At 38.8% G+C, this 23093-nt stretch overlaps 1 protein-coding gene across 3 annotated transcripts in view; it reads left to right on the forward strand.

Moving 5' to 3' along the window:
- Shprh (SNF2 histone linker PHD RING helicase) overlaps window positions 1-23093 on the forward strand; it is a 71018-nt gene that overhangs the window by 12056 nt on the left and 35869 nt on the right. For all 3 annotated transcript variants that reach the window (XR_015048369.1, XM_021174217.3, XM_085842630.1), the window contains exons 7-16: window positions 453-561; window positions 1136-1389; window positions 2680-3330; window positions 4799-5050; window positions 6300-6378; window positions 8650-8813; window positions 8919-9175; window positions 10545-10666; window positions 16894-16982; window positions 19908-20000. Coding sequence is in view for 2 of the 3 variants with exons in the window: in XM_021174217.3 (XP_021029876.1) it covers window positions 453-561; window positions 1136-1389; window positions 2680-3330; window positions 4799-5050; window positions 6300-6378; window positions 8650-8813; window positions 8919-9175; window positions 10545-10666; window positions 16894-16982; window positions 19908-20000 (2070 nt within the window). In the remaining variant the exon portion in view is untranslated. The remainder of the gene's footprint in view (window positions 1-452; window positions 562-1135; window positions 1390-2679; window positions 3331-4798; window positions 5051-6299; window positions 6379-8649; window positions 8814-8918; window positions 9176-10544; window positions 10667-16893; window positions 16983-19907; window positions 20001-23093) is intronic.

Genomic DNA, 23093 nt, shown 5'->3' on the forward strand with positions numbered 1-23093 from the left:
AGCTCATTACATATTTTATTTCTGAACTTTCATTATTTTAAATTTAATGTTTCAATTCTATTTTTAACTGTGTCTTTAAAAGTTACTTTCAGAAATTCCCTACATTTAGGAAATTTAGAGTATACAAATTAAACATGATGGCTCGTTATAAGCTCCAAAGTGAAAAATTCATATATAATGAATGACATTTAGTTATCTCCCAGTTGCATATGCGTATTATGCGTATATTCTATTTTTTTTTTTTTTTCTGAGACAGGGTTTCTCTGTATAGCCCTGGCTGTCCTGGAACTCACTTTGTAGACCAGGCTGGCCTCGAACTCAGAAATCTGCCTGCTTCTGCCTCCCGAGTGCTGGTATTAAAGGCATGTGCCACCATGCCGGGCTTATTCTATTTTTCTAATAGAAGGGATGATTATAACAAATATTTCAACTACCAAAATTATGTATTTCAGGGAAAAGTGGTAAATTATTTCATCCCAACTCACTGTCCTAGAGAAAAAGTGAAAAATAGAGAAATCCAGGATACAGAATATGAACCGAAAGAGAAAGTTCACTGCCCTCGTAAGTGTGGTCTCTTCACGTGACTTCTTACAGTGATTCTTACTGTAGTTTATGTTATTCTTATAAAGGTATTAATAGTAAGCACTAGGTTGATATTTTGGGCTTTTGGGGTTTTTTTCCAGTTGTTTGTATTTACCACAGAGCACGGTTACAAGTTACATCAAATATAAAGAACTGGTCCCAGTACTACTTGCTTAGCCTATTATATACACTTCAGTTTCTTCAGTTTTGTTTAATTTCAAGTGTGGTTTTTATAATTCTTTTTAGCAGATGAATTTTCTTAGAACTCGTAGCATAACATGTACTAGGATATTCAAGAGATTGTTATTTTATAATTTGAATGATTGTTGTGTCATCAAATTAACAAATTAGCCTAAATAATGCTTTGTTAAATTATTTCTACTACAGTAATTTTTCTTAATTAAAGGTAAATTTTTATTACATATTCTTTAGAATAGTAGGTTGTATTAAGTCTTTTATTTGTACCCAGTCCTTAATAAAGATTAAGATTGAATTTCATATCAATTATTTTGAATAATTATCATATCCTTTTGTCTATCCACTGTACATTTAGCTACACGTGTGATGATCCTGACAGCTGTGAAAGAAATGAATGGGAAGAAAGGAGTTTCTATTCTTTCTATCTATAAATATGTCAGCTCCATATTCAGATATGATGTTCAGCGGAACCGGAGTCTTCTGAAGCGGATGTTGAAATGTTTAATCTTTGAAGGTCTCGTGAAACAGATCAAAGGCCATGGTTTCTCTGGGACTTTTACATTGGGGAAGAATTACAAAGAAGATGTATTTGATAAAACAAAAAAGCAGGTAACATCATTTATTAAGTGCATGTACTCATATACAACGCCTTACAGAATAAATGTTTAGGTCCTGCCTTGCCACTGAAGCTTTCAGAGCTTAGAGACAGAAGTCAGAAATGAGTGAGAAAAAGTACTGTGGCAATGACCGACTTAACAGTCCTACTTTCTGAATGTGTCACAAGAGTAACAACTATTTTAGTTACCATTCAACCCTGAGAAGTACTCAATGGAATCAACTCTAAAATTAGTTGGTTTACCTTAAAGTTTAAGGTAAATTGTCTATTGTTAAGATGCTGTCTGCATTTACAAACTTTGCTCCCAGCTTTAGAAATGTTAATGCCTCAAATTGCATATATCTATGTATAAATGCCTCAAGTCTTTTATATAAAGTTATCATATTCCCAACGACGTCATCCTGTAAAACTTTAATATTTTTCTATAAAACTTTTCATTTGGCTAGTAATTTCAATATGCTTTTAGAAAAATAGACACAGTACATGTAAACACCATTAAGGAAAAAATGACGACAAATTAGAGTATGAAAGCCTTTTGCTTGCTTTTGCTTGGCTACTGTAAGAAATAGTAGAGAAAATAGGCACACTTCATCTCTTAGAGCAGAGAGTGTCCAGCTTGTTCCCAAGCACGCACAGCACCAGGAGCTGGGACCTCTAACTGGGGCCATTGTTCTGTATTAATATCCTGGTTCTTCTGTGTGCCCTCAGTTCTGACCCCACTTTGGGGGAGCTCTTCCTATCACCTACCTGGCTGTCACACTCTGACTCTATTACATGCTCTTTGTAGGCACTTCTATAGTGTGCTTTTACTTCCTGTTCAGAGACAGTGCCTGGCCTGGAGCTGATGTTCAAACCATAATGACAAGAGACACCCATAGAAGGCAAAGGTAAAAGTGTGTACCGATGGCAGCAAGTAGTAATCACCCTTCGTTTTATTTGTACTTGGTGATTTGGAATTGTATGTACTCTAGATTTCTGTTTTTGCTTGATTTAAGCAGACTTTAAATCAGAAAATGTTAATAACAAAGGGATAGCTTACCTTCTTCTTTCTCATCAGTACGATACAGGGATCAAGTAGAACCTTTGCTTCTCTGAAGGTTACAGAGAGAGATCTTTCAGAGGATAAATTAGAATATGTTTATCAAGAGCAAGTGTCCTTGGGTAAAGGGTGGTAAAGACACTGTTGACTTTGTTTGTAAAGGATATATGTATATAAAGTTTAGAGTTTAATTTCACAATTATAACTTTATTGATACGTGTTAATTAAACAACACTTTTCATAGGCAGTAGGGAGTCCAAGGAAAGTTGAGAAGGAATTGAGGAAATCAGTGAACAAGGATGCAGATTCTGAGTACCTGCCATCAAACACTTCTGATGACGATGATCCTTACTATGATTACTGTAAGGCGGGAAAAAGCCAGAAGAAGTTGAAGAAGCCTGTTTTACTAACTAAAAAGGAAAAGGGTCAGTCTGTTCATCTGGATTCCCAAGGTGATGCTCCAGCTGCTGGAGTCTGTGCAAGTACTGATGTTCATGCGTCAGAAAATACATGTGTCTCTGAAGACAAGCAAACCCAAGAAGCAAAAGACTGTGCTGAGTCGCCAAACCCTGCTGCCGAGGAGTTAGCACAGTCTAACACTTCAAGTCCTTGTGAAACCTCTGATTACCGCTTTGAGTGTATATGTGGTGAATTTGATCAAATTGGCCGCAAGCCAAGAGTTCAGTGTCTGAAGTGTCACCTGTGGCAGCATGCAAAGTGTGTGAATTATGAGGAGAAGAACCTGAAGGTTAAGCCTTTTTACTGCCCCCACTGTCTTGTTGCAATGGAGCCAGTATCAACCAGAGCAACCCTGATCATCTCTCCAAGCTCCATTTGCCACCAGTGGGTGGATGAAATCAACCGGCATGTGAGATCATCGTCTCTGCGAGTTCTGGTAAGGCACTACAGCTGAAGAGGGGTTAAAACATGTACATTGGTGCTTATTTGTGATAGTTCTCATCGTGGCTGAACAAGATCTCATGTAACCCAGGATAGCTCCAAGGATGACGTTGGAATCCTGATATCCCTGTGTCTGCTTCCCAAGTGCTGCATTATAGGCATGTGTACTATGCCCAGCTCATTTTGATGAGTATGATTTTACTGTTTTTATGCTTTTTCCCCCAAAGCTCTTAATAAAGAGCTTTCATACTTCATTAATAAATGTTTTCATACTTCATTTTTTCAATAAATTGAGGCTTCTGCATGTCAGGTAAACATTCTAGCTTGAGCCATATTGCCATCATCCTCTGTTTGTATATTACTAAAATTATTTGTTATGATACTAGTACTGGTTATACCAGAGCTTGAAGAGAATATTGAAAAGAAGAAGTAGAAGAATAAACTATATTCTTTTTTGACTTCCAGATTTCAGAAGTTGGGAGTATATTATTATTAAGGCTTTTTAAAGATTCTTAATCATCAAGTTGAAAATGTGTTAGTAGAGGCATTTGTAATTTCAGAGAAAGATACAGTCCCAGGGTGGCATAGTATAATTGCAGATGCCATTTAACCTGTCACCTTACTGTCTTTTGGAGCCTCAATTACCTCATTAGAATAATTCAGATATTTATTTGGTCCTTGGCATTTTCTAGGACCTGAGCTCAGGTCTAAAAGCAGCCTCTCATAGGCTTGCTGTGTAGGTTCAATGAGGTGGTCGAGTACTTGCCCAGGGGCATTGCTTGTTATTGTTGGCTGCCTTCCTTCCTCCCATGCAAGTAGTATAGTTTTTCCATAGTTGGACCTGACAGTTTTTTGCCATTGAGCAGCTCTTTTTAGTCTTAGCTCCTAGTTTTGAGCAGATCACTGTGTCCTCTGTGTGAGGAAGAAATAGCACTTAATAGTATGGCTGTTGAAATTTGGAGAAAGTGTTTCATACAGTCTCTGAGACAGGAAGGATACCTCATGAATGATAGCTGTGATTGCTCTGTTTCCCACACCACTGGATTCTCACACCCCTCCTGAGTCGGTCCATCTACCGATCTGCTCACATTCTTTCCCTTTTTTCCAGTTGAAAGAAAGCATTTGTTTCAAAACATTTTTTGTTCTTTGTTCTTTGTTTTTTTTTTTTCGAGACACTTTACTGAATCATTAGCTCCTCTGAGTTAACTGTCAGTTGCATGATTGGTCGTCCCACTAGTGCTGTCACAATTGCTCTGTGATATTTCTATTCATGTTGTTTATGTCACTTGGCTCCCCACTAAAGCATAACCTTTCTCTAGACAGTTGTGCAATTTGTCTATAGCATGTATGGCCAAAAGCAAATTTAGAAAGGGCTCAATTCAGTAGGAATATAAATAAATGAGTATTTCTTTGGCGTGTGCCAACGTTTTCTGTAATAACTCTTGGTGCTGCTTATTTCCCAGGTATATCAAGGAGTGAAGAAAGACGGCTTCTTACAGCCTCATTTTTTGGCAGAACAAGATATAGTTATCATTACCTATGATGTTCTTCGTTCAGAACTAAACTATGTCAATATCCCACATAGCAATAGTGAAGATGGGCGTCGCCTGAGGAACCAGAAGCGCTATATGGCCATTCCCAGCCCCTTGGTAGCCGTGGAATGGTGGAGGATCTGCCTTGATGAAGCTCAGATGGTCGAGTGTCCTACAGTAAAAGTAAGAGTCTGTAACGTCTTACGAGTGCAGAGGAAGGAATGAAGGACGTGAATGGTTCAGTAGTTGGGATCAGTTAACCCACAGTACTGATAGTGTTGGAACATTTGTTGCTAAATACTCTTGTGTTACCAACTATATAATCCTTTGAAATTATTCTAATTCTCCGGATGATACTTTTGTATGGAATACTTGGATATCTGTGTGTGTGACACAGTTCAAAGCCAACTATGCTTAGGGAACTTTAAATCTTCTCACCTAATTTGAAGGGTTAATCAAGTGTTCTCCAGTAGCCTGTAGCAAATGGCTAAAGGAAATGGCCCTTACGTATCGATTTTTATTATAGCTATCACTGTGTGTATGTATGCCTCAGGCATTCCTCTGTTACTCTTCACCCTATTGTTTAAGATGGTCTCTCATTAGATCTGGAACTTACTGAGTTAGCCAGCTAGGCTAGCTGGCTTGCCAGACACAGTGATCACCCTGCCATCATTTCCCAGTGCTAGGATTTAACTGCTGTTGTGCACGTTTCTTTGTACTTTGGTGCTAAGGATCCAACTTCAGGTCCTAGTATTGTGTAGCAATCACTTTACTGACTAAGCAGTCTCCCAAGCCCCGTTATTTATCTTTATTCTATCTCCAGTGACCAGTCTGTAACCTGAACTGAATTGATGAGTCATATCTCCTAGCACAAACGCCCACCTCTCTAGTACAGAGCGGTGAAGGGGGTGTATTCAGTCAGGGTATTTTTCCTTCTCTATATGATTGAGCCAGCCCTGCATCTCTGTGGCTCATGAGAACCACTGTGTTGGGTGGGTAATGGCTTATTGAGTATGACGTTCAACAGCCAGTGTGAAAACTCCAAAATTAAAGCAGAGGTATCTTACCTGAAATGGGCTATCATCGTGGGCCTTTTTTTATTTTCCTGAAATGGGCTATCGTGGGCCTTTTTTTTTTTTTTACCTGAAATGGGCTATCATCGTGGGCCTTTTTTTTTTACCTGAAATGGGCTATCGTGGGCCTTTTTTTTTTCCTGGTTTTTCGAGACAGGGCTTCTCTGTATAGCCCTGGCTGTCCTGGAACTCACTCTGTAGACCAGGCTGGCCTCGAACTCAGAAATGCGCCTGCCTCTGCCTCCCAGGTACTGGGATTAAAGGTGTGCGCCACCGTGCCCGGCTAGTGGGCCATTTTCATGAGGAAACACACACCTGAGTTCTGTGTTTTGTTTTTGTTCATAATTTTCTTTCATTAGGCTGCGGAAATGGCCCAGCGTTTGAGCGGGATTAATCGGTGGTGCATCAGTGGCACTCCAGTTCAGAGAGGATTGGAAGGTAGGTAATACAGGCTTTCCACGGTCACCATACTTGAGGAGCTTACTTATGGGGAAACGTACTGCTATGCTTAATCTTGGTCAGAATCTTTAGTTAAGTGTATTTTTACTCAGAATTTGCTCTTATAGTTTAAAGCAATTAACTTGTAAATGGAACTTGGGTGATGCTTCAGTTTGTTTTCTTGGGGTCAGATACATAGTGAGGACTCCCATTGCTTTAAATTGGCCAAGTGTTGTTGGACCATTCCACAGAATAGCTATAGGTCTCAACTCAACCTGAGTTCCAAAGAAGGTTTAAACCTGAGAAAAAAGGAAAGCATGAGGGAGAGAAAAATTTCATCTAAGGGACACTGAAGAAAATGACAGCTGAGTTGAGATCTGCAGCGCTGCTAAGTGATGGGAGGGCAAGGGTTCTCTGAAGTAGAGGAGCCTGACACGTGAAGGTAATAAGACTGCAGGAGACCTCAAACAAGTGTCAGTGTGGCTAGAGAGCAAGAGCCAGGGCAATCATTCATGAGTGGATAGATAGAGAGAAAACCAAAATAGACGTATTAGATACCATAGGAAAGTACTTTTCTTATTCTTCGAATTTTGAAAATTTGGGAAGTTTTTGAAAAATTGGAAACTATTAGAAGGATTTAGATACAATGTAATAAATTAATCTTGTAAATGAATTTATTTTTCAAAAGATGACTGTCATTGTAACAGAGAATGATTTGTCAGAGAGCAGAGTACATACTAGGATATCAGCCGTTTGGCTGCAGCAGTTAATGGAGGCAGGCAATGCTAGCACTATGGGTCTAGACTAGAGTTGTCTTAGAGAAATAGAGAAAGTGGATAAGGAAAATTAACAAGTTGCAATGTGCTGATAAATTTCTAAGTCATACACATCTGTAAATTATGCTAGAAGAAAAGCATCTTTAGAAAATAAGGTTGTTAATTTATTTCCAGCAGATATAATTAGAGGACCTCAGTGAAGCAGAACTTAAACAATTGGACTGATGTGATCTGAACGATAAATCTCTGATTTCTGCAGATAAAAATGCATAATTCCTATGTGCTGCTACCAGAGTCACTTGATCCAGCTACAGAGCAAGGCCCTGTCTAAACAGTAATTAAAACTAAAATGTTTGTTGCCCATCCTCAAATGGTGGAATAGGTAGTTTATTTGTTTCACAGTTTTTTTGTTTTTTTTTTAAATTTATTTATTTATTATATGTAAGTACACTGTAGTTGTCTTCAGACACTCCAGAAGAGGGTGTCAGATCTCGTTTACAGATGGTTGTGAGCCACCATGTGGTTGCTGGGATTTGAACTCAGGACCTTCGGAAGAGCAGTCGGGTGCTCTTACCCACTGAGCCATCTCACCAGCCCTGTTTCATAGTTTTATTAGTTCCTTTAGAGTCATGCAATGTATTCTGATCATATTCACCTGCCTCCCCTATTTCTTCTCCAGTTCACTCACCCACCTAGGTTTTAATCCTTCAAGACAAGTTTGTGCTCCCAAAGATTTGGGGGTATGTGGTCTTGCACTAGAGAGTTGTTGACTTCACAAGGTCTATTCTCCCTTTCCCAGAAGGTATTGATACCCAATGGCTCCAGGGATTGTGTTTCCAACTCCCCTCTTCATGATGGGGTTTTCTCTGGCTGGAAATCATGAAATTTTAAAGAATAATTTTTATTCCTTTTGAAGAGAGCATATATTGTGTTGTTTTGTTCAACTAATGATACATAAAAGCATAAAGAAAATTTCACTCAGGCATTGAGAAATGGCACAGTGGTTAAGAGTGGTGATTCACTTAGTTTTGTGTGTACTTCATTATTGTCTTACACTAGTTCCCTAGAAATGAAGTTAGTAGGTGAAAGATCATTAGAGATGTTAGGTCAGAGCATATTCTCTGAATCATATGAAATTAGCGCCTACTTTTTTTTTTTTTCATGTTCTTCTCATTTAACAAGCCTTGCTTTAATGCACGTGTCTTAACAAAGCAAATCTACTGACGTTTCACTGATGGTTTTTGAGTAAAGTGCAAGGTTTTGCAGTAGTTCTTACATCTTAAGTATCCCAGAAATTAAAGCAGAACCTAGAGGGCAGTAGATTCTCAAAAATGTAAATTGATCTGGGATAAAATGTTCACATTCAAGAAACTACAAGTTGCATCCTACGTCATGGTGAGTTCTGTCTGCTTTGTGGGTTTGTGAGTGAGCTTATGCAGAAACAAAATAAATCCAGAAACATTTAGCCCTGTGTCCTGTGACTTTTCCTTTACAGATCTTTTTGGGCTGGTGGTCTTTCTTGGAATTGAACCTTATTGTGTCAAACACTGGTGGATTCGGCTTCTCTATCATCCATACTGCAAGAAAAATCCTCAGCACCTGTACAGTTTTATTGCCAAGATAATGTGGAGGTCTGCAAAGAAAGATGTCATTGACCAAGTCAGTATGCCAAACTTTCATTGACTATAACAAATGTTTTACGGAAACAAAGCTGCAATCGCAGTTAAAGTTCCAGGCTAAATTGTTTCCAACTTCCTAATACAGATCCAGATTCCACCTCAGACTGAAGAAATGCACTGGCTCCATTTTTCCCCCGTGGAGAGGCATTTCTATCACCGCCAGCACGAGGTGTGCTGCCAGGATGCCATAGTGAAGCTCAGGAAGATTTCTGACTGGGCCCTGAAGCTCAGCAGCTTGGACAGGAGAACTGTCTCCTCCATCCTGTACCCACTGCTGAGGCTCCGGCAGGCCTGCTGCCATCCACAGGCTGTTCGTGGGGAGTTCTTGCCACTCCAGAAGAGGTGTTACCACCAACTCACTTCTCTTGTGGGATTTATGTTGCAGTAGTGGGCGGTATTTAGGCACTTTTGACTCCCAATTTGATTCAGGGATTTCTGGCTAGGTAGCAGTTAAAGTAGTAGTAGTAGTAGTTTCATGGTTTTGTGCTGTGGAGCCTCATTTGTAAGAGTCATAAAAATTGTTTTCATTTCTTTTAAAATTTAGACTATTATAACAGGTTTTGTGGTTGTATTTTTGGTTTAGAGAGGATTCTTTACATATATTTTTGTGCTTTCAAGACAGGGTTTTTCTCTGTAGCCCTGGCTGCCCTAGTACTCTTTGTGTAGACCAGGCTGGTCTCTGCCTCCCAAGTACTGGGGTTAAAGGCAGGCACCCCCACACCTGGTGAAAATTTTTGCTCTTAATAATATGTCTGGTTTTCCACATGAGGGATGTGCTAGCTATATTCTTTGATGTGTCCTGTTCCATAATTCTTTTTTGTGGATTGGACTAAACCTTAAAAGGGGGCCCGTGTTTAGTACCTGGTATTATAAGAAGTTCTCTTAGCTGTCAAAGAGCTGTAAAGATGATTATATTTGGGGCTTACTTTTGAGTATATTATAGGCAGAAATAGCAAAGGTGATAAATTCATACAATATAAGCTGAATGTGATAAAAGTTTTACAGATTATAGATTGCTGTGGAAATAGTTTCTATTTAAAAAGTAGTTTAAGACATCTATCTAGTGGAAATAACATCTGATGACTATTAGAACATCTCATTTTTTATTTTATAAACTAAAGTTTGAATTTACAGTAAAGTATAAGTCTAATTAATTTATAGAGATGTGATTCTAAATAGACCCAGTCCTACATTGTAATCTTTGTACTATTTCAAATAGATCATATTGTTCATTTTTCAATAAATGTAAAAGAAAGCAGATCAAGTAGGAGAATACTTGCTGGATTAGTAACAATTAAGTATAAGCCATAACTAAAACTGAAAGGGAAGGGACTGGTTCAGCAGGTCAGAGCTCTTGCTGTTCTACCAAGGACTGAGTGCAGTCCCAGTACAATATCAGGGTTTTTACAACACCCTAAAACTCTGGTCTGTGTGCACGTGCATACTCATTCTCTCTCTCTCTCTCTCTCTCTCTCTCTCTCTCTCTCTCTCTCTCTCTCTCTCTCTCTCTCTCTCCACACACACACACACACACGTCATACTCAGATGCTCACATACTCGTAAATATATTTTAAAAGTGGAGATGAAAGCTGCTGAAGGTGGTGTAAATGCTAAAGAGCACTGCACCCTGACGTTCCAACATGCTGACTTTCCTGCTGAGGTAATGCTAGGAGGTTTAAATTCTGGTTTTGAAAGCTGTTTCTTCTTTTAGCACCATGACAATGGAAGAGTTGCTGACATCTCTGCAGAAGAAATGTGGAACGGAATGTGAAGAGGCCCACCGACAACTAGTTTGTGCCCTTAACGGCTTAGCAGGCATTCACATCATTAAAGGTAGAAGGTGATTGCTTTATTATATTTGATTCTTCCAGTACTTGTTGAGGAAGGTTAATTATAGAATGATGCTCTCACACACTACTGCTATGAGTTTAATGGGTTCCATTACATAGCAAGCACTTGTGCAGAACATGTCCAGAACAATCAGTGTACATGTACCCTAAGCAAACATTTTTACCTTGAGAAGATTAGTAAATTGGAAAATTTTAGGAAATTAAGACATGAACAAAGATTCCCCCACAAGATATTTATCTTAGTCTTTTATAGTGAAAATTTAAAACAGGCAGAAAACTTAGAAATAGAAAAATGATTAAATTGTAATACATTCTTGGACATATTTTTAATTGATTTTAAAATTGATATTGTACATTCAGTTTTTATATCAGAGTGTATGCCAAGAATGTTCCAAAAAGAACATGCAAAATAAAATCTCAAATCTTTCATATACAACTAAAACCACAGTTTCTAAATAATCACAATAATTGATAGACTTATTATGACAGTAGACAAATCTATAATTGTAGTAGCAGGTGTTGTGATCCCTTACCCAATGCAGAACAAGCAGATATTGTTGTGTCTTGGGTGAAAGTGAACACTGCCCAGCCACAGAGGAATGTGTACTCTCTTCAAGTACACATCTAAAGTATGAACAAGTCAGTAAGTATAAGGTTTAAGTCTTCCAGTGCTTGTTTTATTACCACAGTGGAATTACCACAGCTATCAGGTATGGTAATCAACTCCTGCCAAGCTTGATGATATGAGTTCAGTCCCTGGTACCCACCTTTTGGATGGAGAGAACCCACAAGTTAACCTCATGTGTGTGCTGTGGCACGCACCCCCTCCTGCCTCATAAATAAATAAATGTAATTAAAAAAATAGATACCAATAAAAAGTAACTAGAAATACTTTGACATATTTGAGGGAGGGAGTAATAGTATAAAGGGTAATTCAAAAGAGAAGCTAGGAAGTATTTAGAAGTGAATGAGAACAAAATATCAAAATATGTGAGGTCCTACATATAAATAAATAAGAGATTTTTGTTTTGTTTTGTTTTTGTTTTTTTGAGACAGGGTTTCTCTATATAGCCGTGGCTGTCCTGGAACTCACTCTGTAGACCAGGCTGGCCTCGAACTCAGAAATCTGCCTGCCTCTGCCTCCCAAATGCTAAAGGTGTATTTTAAATATGTTTATAGTTCCGTTACATCTGTTCCATTAATTTATAAATTTAGCTTTACCATAGAATTATGTGCATAAGAAACTATGCATTGGGCTTAGCACTGTATACTATCATGCATTTATGCTTGCTGGTAGTGTCTTTGTTTATAGCCCTTGCTAATGAGTTGAAATTTGCTTCATGGTGTGTTGGAGGTAGGGAGCTACCTTGTGATAAATAGCATTTCCATCAGTCGTCCACATGTAACCCTCCTCTGCACCATCAAGCACCATGAGAGTTACTACTAGTCTACTTTGATGTGCAGTCATGGGTCATTTTATAGCTGCTCTCATTTACATAACAACTTAAAACATCATTTAAAGGGCCTGGAGTGGTAAAGCTCCTTGCCTTGAAAGCATGGAGATCTGAGTTTGATTCCCCTAAACATGCTTAAAAGAACCAGTCTGCTGGTGTGTTGGTGCACCCTTGTAATCCAGCATTGAGGAGACAGGCCATCTAGCCTGGCTCCTGGAGAACATCAGGCCAGTGAAAAGACGCTGTCTCTAAAAATAACGTAGGCAGTACCTGAGCCACAGCAGCCACCTGACATTGTCATTTGGGCTCCATACACATTTGTATACACATGCACATACATCACACAGACTCATGAACTTGCACACTCATGTACAACAACAGAAAATCGCTTGTTCAGAGACATATGTAGTTTCTGTAGAGTACAAAATAAGCGTTCTAAGCCTCCAAGTAGCCTTTGCTATCTGTTCCTTGGCATGGCAGAACCGTCCTGGATTGTGTGTCTTCCTTTGCAAGACGCTTGAGGAGCACTAGAGTGAGCCATTCAAACTGGGTAGAAGCAGCTCTGATAGGGCAGAAAGATGGCTGGCTTCTCTGCAGTGAGAACTGAGCTGGCCTCTGACATCCAGCACATCTATGTCTGTCCTCTAGAGCACAGTATAGAGTAGCCCTTGCTTTGCCTCACCCAGAAAGTGTCATTCTTAGTATGAAAAAGGAAACACTGAACACTTGAAAACCAGATCTTCCTCATGTTATGGACTGTAATATGAAGTGACCTCAGATACTTAGTGAGTTAACCTTGCTCACAGTGTAAGTTTTATTAGCAATAATTAACAGAACAAAAATATGGGTTTAGAGTGGGTCTGATTTCAAATATGGCACCTACAACTTTAACAGAAGTTCCTTTTAGGACAGGCTCTTTCAAGTAATAGTACTTACGAATTTACATTTCCTATGTTTTTAACCATTTTGGTAAGTGTGTTCTGTAGTAGTAGTAGTAGTAGTAATAGTAGTAATCCAGGGATTAAAATTACCTGGGCCTTATAGTCTGTTAAAGACTGAATAGGTAAGCAACTCTGGTAAAGAATTTTACAGTTGAACTTTATTTCATACCAACTTGGACAGAATTAAGCAAAAATTGGGAAAATGTGTATCATATCTAATATCAGCTTTTTACAGTCTCAACTTAATTGAATAGAGTAACTGTGGTTAGGGTTTATAGATTACTTGACTACTACATATAAAAAATATGGCCAGGCGTGGTGGCACATGCCTTTAATCCCAGCACTTGGGAGGCAGAGGCAGGCAGATTTCTGAGTTCGAGGCCAGCCTGGTCTACAAAGTGAGTTCCAGGACAGCCAGGGCAACACAGAGAAACCCTGTCTCGAAAAACCAAAAGAAAAAAAAAAATGTATGCTTTCCTTTGAAAATGTGTGAATAATGAATGTAATGAAAATACTTTGTGGTCATTAAAGTCTAGCATCCTGTCTAAGAAATGGTATCCTTCAACCCCTAAAGTAGGCCTCTATAATCCAAGCAGGCCTTGAACTTGGCTGAACTCAAACGTGTGTTCTTTCTTCAAATTCTGGAAACACTTTCTTATAGTATGGAAATGTGTGATGTATAACGAGTACTTTCAGATCCTCAGTGACTGGTATTTTAAACACATGGTATTACGAGTTTAAACACCATGCTTGAAGTAAATGAGTTTGGAATTCTCAAGTCTATTGAAGTAACGTGGAAGTGTTAGTGCCATCAAGTGGCTGAAAATGTGTATTTCCAAATTTGGCTTTGGCTTGTATTTGTAAAATGTGTTGCGTATACATACTTTGAGTTTTCCACAGACAGTGTATTTCTAGAAACATGAACCAGGTTCTATAATGAATCATTCCTGATCAGCTGCTTAAATTATGGTCTAAGCTACAATGCTTCCTTTAAATGGAAGTTTATTAAATGATTGTTCTTTATAAATCCAGGGATCCATCCCATAATCAGCTTCTAAACGCTGACACCATTGCATACACTAGCAAGATTTTGCTGAAAGGACCCAAATATAGCTGTCTCTTGTGAGACGATGCCGGGGCCTAGCAAACACAGGAGTGGATGTTCACAGTCAGCTATTGGATGTATCACAGGGCTCCCAATGGAGAAGCTAGAGAAAGTACCCAAGGAGCTAAAGGGATCTGCAACCCTATTGTTGGAACAACATGATGTACTAACCAGAACCCCGGAGCTCTTGTCTCTAGCTGCATATGTATCGAAAGATGGCCTAGTCGGCCATCAATGGAAAGAGAGGCCCATTGGACTTGCAAACTTTATATGCCCCAATATAGGGGAATGCCAGGGCCAAAAGAATGGGAATGGGTGGGTAGGGAAGTGGGGGGCGCTATGGGGGACTTTTGGGATAGCATTGGAAATGTAATTGAGGAAAATATGTAATAAAAATATTAAAAATCAAAAAATAAATAAATAAATAAATAAATAAATAGAAACTAGTTGTGTCCATATGTGTGAATGGCATTTCAGTCTAAGCACCACAAAAGTTGGAGCATAAAAATGGGAATTCAAGGTTAATTGAGGTTTAATAGGTAGATCCTGTTTCAAAAAAATATTCACTGCATAAAGATAATTGAATATTACTCTTCATTATATTAGGTGACTTATTTTTATGAAAATCATTTTCTCCAATATAGAACTGAATAAAAATTAGTTGAGTCCTCAGTATTGTGAAAGTATGTATTTTAGAATGCTTTCTATTATGTGTATGTATATGGGAATATATGTATTTACATATATACGTGTACATATATTTGAATTTAGGTGAAAGAAGAGGCAAATTTACAGAAGTGTACATATCTATACAGAAAACTGATTTTAGTTATAAATATTCTATTATATTTAATATAAATATAATATTCTTTAAGTATAAAGAATACTTAAAGTTTTTATTTTAAGAAAAGAATAACATTCCTCTTGGCAGAGAATCAGCAACACCTCTGCACCTTCTTTGTATTTCATAGCTTCTCTGACATACCATTTTAAATTTAATTTATAATGTACTAGTTTTGAGATTTTCTTCAGAGAGCAAATAAGAGTAGATGCTTTATTCTAGCTATTAACCATGACTCCTTCCTGCCGGTGTCACCACCCTTCTTTATAGTAAGTAGACAAGACCTGGCAGCTTTGTGAGCCACAGGGGTCCCCAGCATCCACTCGGTCCTGCTTGTGCAATGCAGAAGCAGCTGTGGACAGTACAGGAATGAACAGAGCTGGGCTCCAATACAACTTTATTTATGGTTGTTGAATTTCTCATGTTGTAAAACATATGCACTGTTAAAACATGTAAAACTAGGCTTGCTATGTAGCTCAATGACAGTTTGCTTACCTGTCTGGCTTACACAGAGCCTGATTTTAATCTCCAGCACTCAAAGAATAAAAATATAAAGCCATTCTAAACTGAGAAATTATATAAAGATCCAGGTCAGATTTGACCCGCAGGCGAATGCTTGGCAGTCTGTGCTTCACTAGATACTATTCCAAGTGTGAGTCCTCCTAAGTACAAACAGAAAACTGCGTAAGCATGAACTGTTGGTGATGTGTGTGATCAGAAGTGCAAGTACTGCTAAGATTTGTGCCTGGTTTCTGTATGTTTTTCTTGTTTTGTTCTTGAGATGGGGATTGACTCTAGTCCAGTTGGCCTGTAGCTTGCTATGTAGTGCAGGCTGGCCTCAAAGACCCAGTCGTCAACCCTCATAGTGCTAACATTACAGACAGCTCTTGGTTTTTGAAGTGTTGTTTTTAAAAATTATTTCATCACTTTTGAGATAACAATTATGCCATTTCCCTCCTCCCTCTAAGCCCTCCTATCTACTCCTTGCTCACGTTCAAAAATCATTGCTTCTTTTTTTCATTAATTGTTGTTACATGCATATGTGTATATGCTTACACAATATCTACTTAACTATAACGTTCTCAGTATGTATATTGTTACTTGTGTATTTGTTCTCAGGGCTGCCTATATCATACCGAGTAGATAAGCAATGACAAACTCTTCCCTGGGGAAGACCATTTTTCCACCCTCCAGTGCTTGGTTGCTCTAGTTCTTTGTGTGGGAATGAAGCCTCCTAGTCTTTCCTCCCACCCAGTTTGCCTGCCTATTACTGTTGTTCTTGTTTAGCTTATATGTTTTTAATTGAAAATTATTTATGCCTTATTCTAGGAACAAATATGTATATCAATAAAAGTTAATTATTTTTCTGAAAATTAGATGTAGATTGACCAGAGTGTCGTGAATACTTTTATATTACTATCGATGAAGGAAATTTGTCTTAACCTTAAGTCATAATGAATGCTAACTGGCAACCTTTATGTCTAATAAGAGTAAGGTTACTTTCTAAGCTTAGTTTTTCAGTATGATTTTAAGTCATTATAAGTATACTTTATTCCAAATTTATCTCTATAATTGGAAACACTAAAATATCCTGTGAAATAAAGGAACCATAATCACCTTTTAAAAAAAAGACAGGAGTAATCCTATATGAGGTCAGATTCTTTAATAAGATCCATACCTGAGGGTATTACCGTGGTGGTAAGGCTGCTGTCCAGCATGTGCAGAGCCCCGAATTCATCCCCCGCACTGAAGAATCAATAATAATAACCATAGTAAGAGTTAAAGTTGTTATTTTTGTGGTAAGACTTTTTAGATTAAAGGTAACTGGCTAACACTGGGAGTGCTGTGACGTGTGTCCTTTCTCTGCAGGTGAATATGCCTTGGCAGCGGAGCTCTACAGAGAAGTATTACGTTCGTCTGAGGAGCACAAAGGAAAACTCAAAACTGATTCCCTTCAAGTGAGTGTAGCCTGAAAATTTTCAAATACATATTCAAATTGTTCTAAACAACACTTTTTCAACATGTTAACATTAAAATAAAGGGTAACAATGAACTGAGTCAGAATACTAGAGGTAAGAGCTGGAATTCCTTTTTACTATTGTCTTGAATGATTTGAGTAATAGAGTTTGAAAATCAATATTCTCTATGGAGGCCTATAGCCTACACTGGGAGATAGTTTTCATTATTTGTAATTCAGAGAGTAGGCTAATTTTATAATTTTTCATTTGACATCAACATGTTTGTTAAATAGTTTTCATCAAAATGAAAAAAAATTTAGCTAAACTAAGTAAACTGACTAAATAAAGACAGTAAATAAACCTGACCTTTTTGCTCTTCTGTGCTAGACCCTCAGAGGCCTTTTAGGAAGAGGTGTATGTGTGAATTATAATAGTGACTGTGTTTCCAGCAAGAGATGATGTATGTGTGAATTATAATAGTGACTGTGTTTCCAGCAAGAGATATATGTGTGAATTATAATAGTGACTGTGTTTCCAGCAAGAGATATATGTGTGAATTATAATAGTGACTGTGTTTCCAGCAAGAGATGTATGTGTGAATTATAATAGTGACTGTGTTTCCAGCAAGAGATATATGTGTGAATTATAATAGTGACTGTGTTTCCAGCAAGAGATGTATGTGTGAATTATAATAGTGACTGTGTTTCCAGCAAGGTACAGGTAAGATCCCAGCTAAGTCAGCAGTGAAGACATAGGTAGGCATTAACCTTGGTAAGCCTGGGCTGCTACCTAGGGAGGTTGACTTTTCAGGCTTTAGAACTTAACCTTGCCATGTGATACAGTGGCCATTTAGAAAGGAGTAAAGAGCCGGGTGTGGTGGTGCACGCCTTTAATCCCAACACTTGGGAGGCAGAGGCAGGCGGATTTCTGATTTCGAGGCCAGCCTGGTCTACAAAGTGAATTCCAGGACAGCTAGGGCTACACAGAGAAACCCTGTCTCGGGAAAAAAAAGCAGAAAGGAGTAAAGAAGGACAGGATTGTAGCAAAGGTTAGCTGAGCAGCAAGGCCTTAAACAGTGACCTTAAATACATGTGAGTACCTAACAGGAAAGTTGTTCTGCTCTTGAAAAAAAGGAAATAAAGATGCAAGAGGGGCAAGGAGATAGATTGAGTACTAAAATTTTGAATTCAATATCCAAAGAGGAGTGATCAGTTTGATTCTTGCTTTTCATTAATTCATCTCTGCTGACAAGCAGAGTGGTGCTCACTGAATCCTTACGTGGTCCAGTCAGCTTAGTACTTCTCTTCGGGAAGAAAGTGCTACACATATCTTCCCCTCTAACTACTTGTGAAAAAACTGAAAACTCATCTTTCACAAGTATACGCAGAGAAGATGAAACACATATCTCTAGTATCATTTGTACATTTTTACTATTAAATCTATTATTACTGTACATTGTGTGATTTAAGAAGCCATGTTGAAAATTGTCAAGACATTTGAAGTAATGTAGACTCCATAGAGACTTAACACTATAGCTAGTGATTTATGCCCAGATAGAATGAATCCCAAAAGTCTCAAATCATATTTTGGCACCAAATCATATTTGGCCAGAATTCTCACCTAATAATCTTGAGGCCCTAGCTATCTTCTCAGGTAAAATATAAATTTAAGAGTAAAACTAACTGTGATTTCATTTCAGGTCTATTCATTGCTTCTAACCTTTAGCAAGTTGCTGACTCAGCATCAGGGCGGGAAGTAGGTAGATGTATTAACACAGAAATAAAGAGGTTTTTCCCTTCCTCTAATCTCTTCAACTCCAACTTTCCCTCTTTTCATACTTTAAGCTTGGTGTATTCAAGTATGCCTATATACTCTGTTTGCTCCTGAGTACAGAGCTGTTGTTGTAAATGGTATCAATTAGCTCTGTTATTAATATGCCCCAGCCAGCCCCTCAGTAATCCTATTGATTTATTTAACCGTCTTAGCACAGGTGCTGGTTGATTATCCCTACTCTTATTTTTCTATGCTAAATTTGACTATTTCCCAGCTGCACTCACTCCTTAGTTACTTGCTATTTGAGTCTCACCTGGGCTGCTTTTATTTCATCAGTCTGTCTTCAGGGCCACTTCTTTTGGCCCCGTATTGGGCACCAATTAATGAGATTAATTAACTCTGCTAGTTCTTAATATGATCTGCACCCCCCTCCCCCGCCCAGTAATACATAGTCCTACTTGATTTATTTAATCAGCTTTAGCACAATTACTAGGCTATTATCACTAAACTGTTTCTTTACACTAGGCTGGCTATTTCCCAGCTGTGCTTTCCAAGTTACTTGCTGGTTCGAGTCTTGCCCTGGTTATTTCTATTCCTTCAGTCTGTCCTTGGGGTGTATTTCTATGGCCCTGTGCTCCTGGTCTATCCCCTCTAATGGAAACCTCTTGTTCTCTTATCTTCTTTGTTCTTCTCCCTCTCCTGTGCTCCCTACCTGAGACTTCCAGCCTAGTAATCAAAACCCCGCCTACCTCTGTCTCCCCAGTTACTGGCTGTAGCCAGTTTTAATTGGCAATCATAGAAGATTGGCGAGCAAAGTTTATACAACATCATTTGGTGCATGTGAGAATCTGCTCATTGGGAGTGCAACCAGATCTTGGGAGCCAGTATCTAGCTACATAGCAGCTCCAGACTAATCCCTAACACATAGCCATGCTACAGAAAATCATGTATATCTTTAATTGAAAATAATTCATGTCATTATCATTGAAGACATTAGATGTCCATTTTCCTTGGTGGTGGTGGGGCAATGTTACTGGAATATTTTCAAAGGAAAACTATTTGACAATATAAGTTTTGACTTAATTCTCTGTGTGTAGATTCTGCGGTGTCTGCTGCACTGCATCACAGCTTTACCTTTTGTGTTTGTAACAGAGACTGCATGCCACACATAACTTAATGGAGCTGTTGGGAGCCAAACACCCAGGAATACCTCCCACCTTGAGAGATGGCAGACTTGAAGAAGAGGTAACTGTTATTCTTTTATTTATAAAGGTTTACTTTATAGAAGTATCTTGCATGACATTTAAATAAAAGTAGCCAACCATGCTTTCCTGTGATTTAATGTTCCAAACATTGCTGTGGTGGTTTGGAGTGACAGAGAAAGTTGGACTCCTTATTATTTTGTTTGCCTGGTGATCTGTTTGCAGATAGGTTAGATTGTTTGTAGATACAACATGTATATGTTTTAATAGATGAAAACATTTTGATTTCATGGTAGGACTATAAAGAGTATAGTTCAGAAAACAGAAACGCTACAGATGTTCTCTTCCTTGCTGTGTTTTCTTTAAGAGAGTAAATGTCTCAAATTCTCAGTTCAAGTTTCTCTCACTGAACAGGATAATACTATACCTTATTTTAATAGAAATTCCTCATAGCATGCTATACTAAGTCTCCCCAGAATATTTGCCTTTTTTAAGATCAAAGAAAAAGAAAGTGACCATTGAAAGAGTAGATATGGTTGAAGTATATTAAACTTCAAAGTAGAATTTTTATTGGAATCAGCAAGATAAAAAAATGGATTTGATAACTATATTTAACCCTTTGTATTTGTTAAAATGAGTAATTTTTATTGACAAAATTGCATACATTTATACATGCTTACAGATACTGTGAAATGGGGTGGCTAACAACATAAATTATATATCCCCATTGTACTGGCTGGTTTTGTGTGTCAACTTGACACAGCTGGAGTTATCACAGAGAAAGGAGCTTCAGTTGAGGAAATGCCTCCATGAGATCCAACTGTAAGGCATTTTCTCAATTAGTGATCAAGGGGGAAAGGCCCCTTGTGGGTGGGACCATCTCTGGGCTGGTAGTCTTGGTTCTTTAAGAGAGCAGGCTGAGCAAGCCAGGGGAGGCAAGCCAGTAAAGAACATCCCTCCATGGCCTCTGTATCAGCTCCTGCTCCCTGACCTGTCTGAGTTCCAGTCCTGACTTCCTTTGGTGATGAACAGCAAGCAGCATGGAAGTGTAAGCCGAATAAACCCTTTCCTCCCCAACTTGCTTCTTGGTCATGATGTTTGTGCAGGAATAGAAATCCTGACTAAGACAAATTGGTACCAGGAGTGGGGTATTCCTGTGACAACCTGACCATGTTTTGGGGAGGACTGTGGAAGGACTTTGGAACTTTGGGCTTGAAGATCCATTCGTTGTTAAGAGCTCTGTCAGATGTTGTGTAGGAGCTTGGAAGATAATGCTGAGAACAGTGCAGAAGATGGAGGCCTGGTTTGTGAAATTTCAGAGGGAAAATTAAAGACTCTCTTCAGGGCCATTGCTGTTTTTATTGTGAAGTTTTTGTAGTTCTGGTTAGCTGGGGCTGAAGAATCAGCTGTGATTAACAAGATATCAGAACTACTAAAGCAAAAACTTTGCATTACTGGGACTATTGATGCTGGTTAGCTGGAGCTAAGAAATTAGCGGTGATTAAGAAGAGACCAGCATCGTTGAGGTGACATCTTCTGGGAAGTGTTTTCTGAAAGCACAAAGAGGCTGTGTTCCAGAGATAGGCAAGGTTGTACTCCTTCTGCAGTGGAACTTGGTAATGTGTAAGGGTCACCCAGGTGGTACTGGTTTTGAAGGCATGAAGGGGTCACACAGCAGCACAGGCTCGGCACTGTGAGAAGCCATGGAAGGCCATTGGTGAAGGTGCAGCCCCAGTTGTAATTGAAGGCCCAGGACTGAAGGGGTCATGCAGTGCTTTGGAGATGCCAGTACCACGAGATGACCACCAAGAGCAGCAGCAGCAGTGGAGTACAGGCATCTGGAGCCCAGAGGACGACGTGTGTGCTACAAAGGGCATGGCTGGAGAAGTGACCCAAGCCCTTGGAGGAGCCCAGAAGATCGTGAGTTGGATCCCAGACATTGGACGGTTGGAGATTGATTTTTGCTTTGATTGTGACTGTGCCCTGATATTTTCCCTCTTGAAGAAAGAAACTGTTTTAATGGAGCCCACAGTTAAGAGACTTTTAATTGTAAAAAGACTTTGGATTTTAAAAGAGATGGATATTTTAAAGAGATTGAAATTTTAAGAATATGTAAAGACTGTGGGACTTTTAAAGTTATTTAGACCTTGGGGATAAATAAGAATGTAAGGGTTGAGGCTTACTAGTGATGTGTTTGTGTGTCAAGTTGACAAGGGGTCAATTGACCTGTCTGAGTTCCAGTCCTGACTTCCTTTGGTGATGAACAGCAAGCAGCATGGAAGTGTAAGCCGAATAAACCCTTTCCTCCCCAACTTGCTTCTTGGTCATGATGTTTGTGCAGGAATAGAAATCCCGACTAAGACACCCATTATCTCATGAGCTTGGTTTTTATAGTAAAAATATTTCACATCTACTCTGAGCAGCATACGGTAAGTAGTCATTGTGGTATAGCCCTTTGATGTATTGCAGGATCCCTGTCTCTGCAGTCCCCAGCAACCACCGTTCTGTATTTGCAGGAGTTTTACTTTTTAAGTCCCACATCTGTCTGAGGTCATGCAGCATTTATCTTTCAATGCTTCAATTGTGTTATTTAATGTATTGTCCCCTGTGTTTATATATGGTGTCAGAAATAACAGAAATTTTTCCTTTTTGAAAGCTGAAGGGTGTGTCATGTGTGTGTGTGTGTGTGTGTGTGTGTGTGTTTTATCACTTTTTTTTCCAACTCTGTATGTGTGGGTCATGCATATGTGCATGCAGGCTCTCATTTGTTGGTAGATGTGTGTGCATGAATATGGAGGCCCAAGACTGATGTCAGGAGTCATCCTGGAAGGCTCGCTCTTCTGTCTCATTCTTTGAGGCAATTTCTCTCAGTCAAAAACAGAGCTCACTGATATAGTTGTGCCGTTCATCTTGTTCAGGGAATCCTTCCTCCACCTTCCAAGGCTAGATTTAAAGGCAAGCTTTCATGTCCACTGGCATGCATGTGAGTTCTGGAGATCTGAGCTCTGGTCTTCTAACTTGTTGGGCATGCGTTGTAAGCACTGAGCTATCTCCCTACCTCTGTACACCATATTTTTTATGAATTCTTTTTGTTCACTGTTATTTAAGAAGGTGAAAGAGTGGTAATAACTTTTTA

This window comes from Mus caroli, unplaced genomic scaffold, assembly GCF_978045245.1.
Source record: "Mus caroli unplaced genomic scaffold, Mus_caroli_1 scaffold_9, whole genome shotgun sequence".
NCBI lineage: Eukaryota > Metazoa > Chordata > Mammalia > Rodentia > Muridae > Mus > Mus caroli.